At 35.7% G+C, this 8,052-nt stretch overlaps 1 protein-coding gene across 1 annotated transcript; it reads left to right on the forward strand.

The window, feature by feature from the left end:
* On the forward strand, positions 1-2,824 carry ptrh1 (peptidyl-tRNA hydrolase 1 homolog). Its single transcript, XM_056238339.1, has 5 exons — positions 1-450; positions 848-1,067; positions 1,802-1,901; positions 2,012-2,057; positions 2,148-2,824. Exons 1-5 carry the CDS (start codon positions 265-267, stop codon positions 2,406-2,408), a joined length of 813 nt encoding a protein of 270 aa, XP_056094314.1. The 5' UTR covers positions 1-264; the 3' UTR covers positions 2,409-2,824.
* The last annotated feature ends 5,228 nt before the right edge of the window (positions 2,825-8,052 follow it).

Raw genomic sequence — 8,052 nt, forward strand, 5'->3', positions numbered from 1 at the left:
TTGCAATACACGCTGACGGCAGAACGTGTGGATCCATGTCGGTAAAGACCTCTGATCCACGCGAATGAATCGGAAAAAAAGCGTCTTCTAATCATTCATATGTCCAACCGATTATGCTTTTATATAAGCTGTAGTTGCTATGTTTTGGAGTGACGATTATATCCGTAATAACGTTCACCAGCAATCGACATGTGTATGATGAAAGTCGCATCGAAACTGTGTAATAGACCAGTTTGGTAAACTTTAAACTTGCCATGACTCATAATGAGTAACACCACTGTTCGAGGCAAAGTCTGGACGGCTGTGACTCAAGCTTTCAAACTGCCAATGGCTCTCATAATGCGGATGATAACGAAACTGATTAACCGAGTGTTGATGAGCACGAGCGCGCTGCCATTACCGAAGATGATGAATGGTCTAACGGCGGTTGACTGTAATAGACGGAAAATGGTAACGTTACGTTATCGAAGAAGTCTTTTATTTGGCATTATTATAGTTATTATAGGTTATGACAAACCGAAAAATAGATACTAAAGTTACCAGTGACTATGTGTATTTACTGTAAATCAGTCCTCTCAAAGTCTTTTTTTTTCAACACTAGTTTTACTGCTGTTCGTTAAAGTACTTATCAGTTGGCTACAAGTAAGTTACTCGTTACAAACTAGTTATTTTTTGACATTCTGACTAAGTGTTGTATATGGCAAGCAAAAACGGAATAAACTAATGAGATACGACTACTAATAACAGCCGAGGTGTCTATTAAATATTAAAACCTAAGTACTAATTTAATAAGGACCTTTATAAACCTATGACTGAATCACTTTGTGTATTTTTTGTTGTGTTTCAGGTTGTCGGGCTGGGAAACCCTGGCATGAATGGCTCTCGACATAGTGTTGGTATGGCTGTGCTTACAACGCTAGCAGAACGTTTGGGAACGCCAGACAGCTGGAGATCTGACCGACAAGTCTCAGGAGAGGTTTTTGTAACACACCTTCAAGACATCCAGTTGGTTCTTCTTCGACCCAAGTTGCTCATGAACATCAATGGTGTGAGTGTGGCAAAAGCAGGTGAGACGCATATAAAAGAATAACTCACCTCAGGTGGATGATTACAGGAATCTTGGGCTGGGCGGTATGACAACATATATTGTGCGATCCCAAATTCGGTTCTCTTTTGCAGCTTATTGCGCTTGAATGGTCAAATACACACATTTTATGTCAAAATGCCCATGGGGTGGATTATTCACATACACGTGAACAGTTGGGTGAAAATCAGATGTGCATCATTATATTAGATCCGAGCATGAGGTCTTAAAGTGACAGCAGCCTAATATACCTGTGTCATTAATGTTAATCAAACAACAAAAGACAAAGAGAAAATAATTCACTGCTCTTGACTGAATAACATTTGTATCTTTAATAATAATAACCAGTTCATAATCAATTCATTGTATACAGTAAAGAATATGCAGTGTTTTATTTATTATAATATTAATAATGTAATATAATATTACCTTTTTATTCAATGTCTTTACTATTTCTTAAATAAACCTACTGTACCTGAACAACTATACTATATTTAATTTGTATTGTATTTGTATACTTTATGTATACTTATTTAAACTTTAAAATTACTTCATTTAAATTTAATTTGTCTAATAAATCTTTGCTCTTATTTTTAGTTATATATTGTGATGTATTTCATTATCAAAATAAGATTTTGGTCATATCGCCCGCCCACCCCTGTTTCCATCATTGGAAATCTGAATTTATTTCTTCTTTATTTTTATACATTTTTCCAGCCAGCAAATTTTCAATTCCGCCTGAACATATTCTCTTGATTCATGATGAGCTTGACAAACCGCTTGGGAAGTTCGGCATTAAACATGGCGGAAGTGCAAGGTGAGTGAAAACTTTTTATCAGACTTTTGTTTTGATAACATTGGTTTAAGTTTCTCTCTAATATGTTATATTGACTTCATTGGTCATTGGACCACGTCTCTTCCTCTCAGGGGTCACAATGGCGTGAGATCATGTGTGGACTGCCTTCATACTGATGTAAGTTAACAAATATTTAATAGAGCAAAACATTAGCTATAGTGACTTCCTGTATAAGGTCATTATAACACACGCTGATTGTGTCCGCAGGTGATGCCACGGTTGCGCATTGGTATTGGGCGACCGTCAGGCAAAACGCCTGTCGACCGTTACGTTTTGGGACGTTTTTCACAAGAGGAACAAAATGTTTTAGACTCTGTCATGAAGCAGAGTGTAGATGTTCTGCTGACATTTCTCACAGACTCGCAACCCCAGACTTCTCCAGCAGAGGGAAGGAGAGCATCACACAAGAATAAAGCAAGGGCGATTTCACCGCCTCAGGACACCACAGAAGAGCACAAACAGAACTGACCTGTTACAGGTCAAGTTATCAAACATATCAGTTATCAAACATATCATGTTTGATAACTGTTTCTCTGTTGTGAAGGAGCTCAGTCTGGTTATGATGCCATGTTTAGATCCCCAGCAAAGCTAAGGACATGGAGGGCAAAACCAAACCTGACATCAATACATAGTCATTTTGATTACTCTGTTCTGAAGGAGTTTAGCTTTGTTGGAATTCACTGTGTCTGCCATATTTTAAAGTCCAGTAGACTTATTAGGATACAGCGGCCTGCATTACATGCTCTTTTGTAGTTTCAGAATTTCCAAAATTGTGGTTTGCAAACTCTATAGGTTCCTAAGGGAACTGCGGAAGGTTCATGGCACTGGAAAAGAAATGCCTATGCTGTTTTAAATAAAATAAAATAAATTAAATGTCAAAAGGTTTTTGAACATGTAAAGAAGAATTCAATATATTTTTTGAAAGGTTAACAGTACTTCAAATATATCAGCATGTTTATCAGATAAATAACTTTATTCATAGGCATTAATGTGATAAAACAGTAAACCCTAATGTTGTCTTTACTTAAACAATCAAGTGTACTTGACTAAACATTACTTCAAATTTTGCATTTTGGCCCTGTCACTCAAAAATATAAGTTCAAATAACTTATTTACCTTCAAAATACATAAACTTAAGATTTCAAGTGTTGTGAGCTCAAAATCATGATTAATCCTTACAAAAGGTCATTTTCACAAATGTTGTTTTCTTGACTGTGAAATGAATACATTCATACATGCTTTCTTCAAGTGCAAGGTGTCATTCTTATTTTACCAGAAAACAAATGGCTTTCATTATATTACAATTATTGATCGTAATGGAAATAAACTGATTTTTATTTTTAAAACCTGATACTTTAAACTTGATAAATAAACTTCAATACCCATATACAAGTGTTTTTGTAATACTGAGGGCTGCACAGTTTTTACTCAGTAGCCTTTTAATACAAGCTCATACATTTGTGTAAACAGGTGCACATATGCCACACTGTGTGCCAAAATGCATGAAAGAGTTCCTCACAGCCACCTCCCAAGTCTCATTAAAAAATATACAAAATAACAAAAAAAGAATGTATACATTACGTTTACATGTTCAGGACATTAACACAATGTGAGACTTAAGTGTAATGTTTAAGTGATCAGAGTTGTACAATTGATGTAGTGCACTACCTAATGTTGGACATTGTTGCCACCTTTAGAGTTATGTACATGGTGTGATTTCACATTTTGGTCAATAAAGACTCAAAGGATCAATATGTTGTTCATTGTTTTATTTAAGTGCAGTGTGCACAAAGCTTACTGTCAAAAATAATAACTTTTAAATTTAGAATTAAATTCTAATTTCAGTTAAATTTTCATGTTGAGTTTACTTAAATATACAAGTACACTTGAAATTAACACTAAGTTAAATGAACTTTATTGTTTAAGTACATTAAACAATCGTCAAGTTTGGTGAACTAAACAATTTAAGTCAAGTCTACATAAGCACCAAGTTAAGTAAACTTAAATATGCACGTTTTGGGAAACCCCATTACTCAATTAAATTGAGGGAACGAGTTTACTTATTAGGGATTTCAGTGACACGACTTCATCGTCAAGATAATCTTAATAGTGTCCTTCCATGTTACTGGGTGATTTTAAATGTGTTAATTTCACTGTACTGTGGTGTTTTCCTTTTTTTAAATATTTGCCCATTACTATGTTCAGCTAGGCTTCTATAGGTTAACATTTCTGACATTCAACTGTTACTTAATAAATGTAAACTGCAAAAAAGTGTTCAAAAATTTTAAATAAACATGATGTAAAATAAAATTAGAAAGTGACGTAAAAGAAATATTTCAGATTATAGGTCACAAATAAGTTATGTCATTGATCAAATTATAGAGTGCCGCAAGGGTCTGTTTTAGGCCCTCTGCTATTTTCAATAATACATGCTGCCTCTTGGTAATATTATTAGAAGACATGGAATCAGTTTCCACTGTTATGCCTACTTAGTTTTATATTTCATCACAACCAGATGAAATCTCTAAATTATCCAAGTTGACAGAGTGTGATAAAATATTGGATGACCAGTAATTTTCTTCTACTAAATTCAGATTAGACTGAGGTATTACTTATTAGACCAAAAACCTGTACACAGAACCTATTAGAATACAATTTGCATCTAGAAGGATGTACTGTTACTTCATCCTCTAGTTAAAGACCTGGGTGTTATTTTAGAAACTTTCAATGTTCCAGCTCAGAAACATACGTTTACGGAACGTTATCTGATACTGATGCAGAAAAGCTATCTATTTATGACCTCTGGATTACTGTCATGCATTACTGGGGGGTTACAGTTAATCCAAAATACAGCTGCTAGAATTCTTACCAGGTTAAGAATAGTGTATAACCACAATTTTATCATCTCTCTACACTGGTTATCTATTAAGTTCCGTACCAATTACAAAGTATTGTTACTGATCTAAGGCCTTTAATTGTTCAGCTGTATTTTACACTGTAAAAAAAAAACGGTTAAATTTACAGGAAAACCCTGGCAGCTGTGGTTACCAGAGTTTTCCTGTTAAAAATACGGTAGCAACGTTTTAGGTTTTACAACTTTTAACCGTATATAATTTTACAGCGATAAACCGTATTTCATTATCTGATATTTCATTATCCTTTTGAAGTATTAACATCTGTTTTTTTCCATTGTAATACACTGACAGCCAACAATCACAGCAGTGATGAGAGTCAAATGGTCAATCAAAGCTCATCATAAGCAGCTCATCCACAAGAGAGTTAATACTAATATACAGAAGCTGCACAGTGTCATTCACACAAACATTAAACACCATCATGGTAACATGTTGAAATTTAAAAAATGCAATAAGCATTAATTTAACAACATTAAATGTAACATAAAACCCTAATGTACATAACTGATTAGAAAAGAACTAAGAAAATTATGAAGAAACAGTTATTTAAAAACAAAATACATCAAATGTGAAGTGTCACGCAGGGAATTGTGGGAATGTCAATTTACATTTTTTCACTGTAAATTATACAATGACTTGTTCTTTTTCACTTCCAAAAACTGTAAATTTAACGGTATTTTACAGTAAAATTAAATTAAATGTACCATTATATATATATCACAGTTATTTACCGTATATAGTAAGGAAACTTTCTGTTAACCAATTAACAGTTTTTCACTGTAGCATTTTTACAGTGTTTTACCGTTAAAATCACGATCATTTTTTACAGTGTACCGATCCTCTATCGCCCTATGGTCCATCATGCTCTTTAAGGTCATAAAACTCAGGGGCAATTTTGGTTGTACCTAAGGATATCCAAGTCCACTAAAGGATGGAGAGCGTTTTTGCATTTGCCTCCTAAACTCTAGCCTTCCTGATAATGTTTGAAGCTCAGACACACTCTCCCAGTTTAAATCTAGGTTAAAGCCGCATCTCTTTAGCCAAGGATTTTTTATTATTATTATTTATTTATTAGGGACCTTGTACAATTTCAAACATAAATGTTACCATTTGATGCATTGTACCAGAGTTAGCCATAGGCTTATTTACATCTGCAGTCCCCTGGCAGGAATGAAAAAACACATTTTGTCAGCACCACATCAGTGTCAGTGGGTACAGATTTGAGTGGTCTTCAGAAAAGATTTCAGTTGTGATTTAAAACTCTTAATGGAACTGCAGCTCTTTATGTCATCTGTTATTGCATTCCACTGTGTAGTGGCTTTAAAAGAAAAAGCAGATTGTCTAAAGGTTGAACGGCAAAAGGGTGTGTTACAGTCAAAAACAGAAGCTGGTAGATTTTACAGAAATTGCAGGGTGATTGCAAACAAAGACCAGTAAACATGCAGGGGCCAGGCCGTGTAGAATCGTATACACTATAGAGTCAAGTTTGAAAAGAGTCTCAAATTTTCAAAACTCAATAAATTGTGTTTCTCTAGGATCTTGCAATGGTGGTACCGAAATGGCTTTTTATCAAGGATTTTTATAGCTTGCTTAGATAATGATTCTAGAGTTCTAATGGCAGATTCACTGGCCTGTCCCCAACAGGTGATACAGTATGAAATATGTGAAAAAATTCAACCATGCATAAATATTTTGGCTACACAAGTTTGCCAAGTTATATTTTATAGTTTTTGTCATTTTCTTGATGTGTTTCTTGAAGTTAAGATTCGAATCAATGATACCAATATATTTAAATTCAGTAACTATATCAATTGATTCATTTTTAATAAAGATATCTGCAGTTTGAATCTGCTTGAATTCCGCTGCAACACATTCTCATCCCAAGGCGTCATCTAACTGACACTTTTGACCATGCGTCAACATGCCGACGCACATGGTACCCCTTAAGCGTCAATATGAGACGCTCATCCTCGGGCGTCATCTGACTGACGCTTTTGACCATGCGTCTAAATCCGACGCACATGGCACCCTTTAGCGTCAGTTATGACGCTTCCGTTATGGGTAGGTTTAGGTCTGGGGTAGGGTTAGGGTTAGACCCATAGACAGTATAAGAAGTGGACAGAGCCATCTCATTGGAACTCAGTTGAGACAGTTGAAGCCCATTTTTAGCCGTTTTTGAGCACTTCCGTTTCTGACGCGCAGACTCAAACCGACTCAAACTAAGCTTGATGACGTGAGCAACCTGTCTGACAGACGTTAATCTTCTAGTAGCTGTGCGTAAAAATTGCCAACGTTAATCTTGCAGAGACGGGGAACTTGAGCAAAGAGTTCTTTGGCGTGAGTGAGCAGGAGTAAGTATTCCGTTGCTATTATGGACTCATTATCTATGGGCTTCTCCCTTGACGGGACGTTCCCCCTGATTGCCTGCAAGCTTCTCCTCCTGTCTGTACGGTAATTTCTGTACAGCGCTACAGAGAGTCGAGTGGTTATGACGCAATCGTTAGCCTATTTTTACTAAATCTGTTTGTACGGGGCCATAATGTAACATAGAAGGTAATGGAGCCCTTTATACATTGTCGTGTTTCTTTAGAAATAAATAATGGACAAATGGAGTCTTTAAACGCCTCAGATGTAAAGTTATTCGCTGTCAAAGTGACGCCAAAATGAATGGGAGTCAATGGAAATGCTAACGCAAGTGAAGTTCTGCTACAACATGGCGGCACCCGGCCGGCTTCAACTTCCGGTCGATGGATTACCCCCTTGGTTAGACCACTAGGAGGCGCGTCTATTGACGCTTAAGGGGTACCATGTGCGTCGGCATGTTGACGCACGGTCAAAAGCGTCAGTTAGATGACGCCTTGGGATGAGAATGGGCTGTGAATTCACATAATACACCTTATAACCTTATAACAAATTTTCTATATAATCATTATGATCACAACTTGTAGTAATTACATTAATGAGATCATTGTTTCTGACTAAACGATTACATGATATTAGCTAATTGCATGATTTGTAGTATCTTACAACTTTTCTGACATCATTTTGACACAATCACCTCTGATAACATATTACTCTAAAATGTAATGTAGAAGCATGACTTTTTCTGTAAAGGTGCTTTGAAACTATATGTATTGTTAATAGATATATAAATGTGAATTTGAAGCTCAAGATGCTCTTTGGATCATCTAAATCAT

The sequence above is a fragment of the Rhinichthys klamathensis genome, unplaced genomic scaffold, assembly GCF_029890125.1.
Source record: "Rhinichthys klamathensis goyatoka isolate OS25496 unplaced genomic scaffold, OSU_Roscu_1.1 h1tg000019l_1, whole genome shotgun sequence".
NCBI lineage: Eukaryota > Metazoa > Chordata > Actinopteri > Cypriniformes > Leuciscidae > Rhinichthys > Rhinichthys klamathensis.

Coding starts and splice junctions, on each gene's coding strand:
- ptrh1 (XM_056238339.1), top strand. CDS start 265: ATGAGTAACACCACTGTTCGAGGCAAAGTCTGGACGGCTGTGACTCAA. Junction 451..847: donor ACTGTAATAGACGGAAAATG/GTAACGTTACGT, acceptor GTTGTGTTTCAG/GTTGTCGGGCTGGGAAACCC. Junction 1,068..1,801: donor TGTGAGTGTGGCAAAAGCAG/GTGAGACGCATA, acceptor ACATTTTTCCAG/CCAGCAAATTTTCAATTCCG.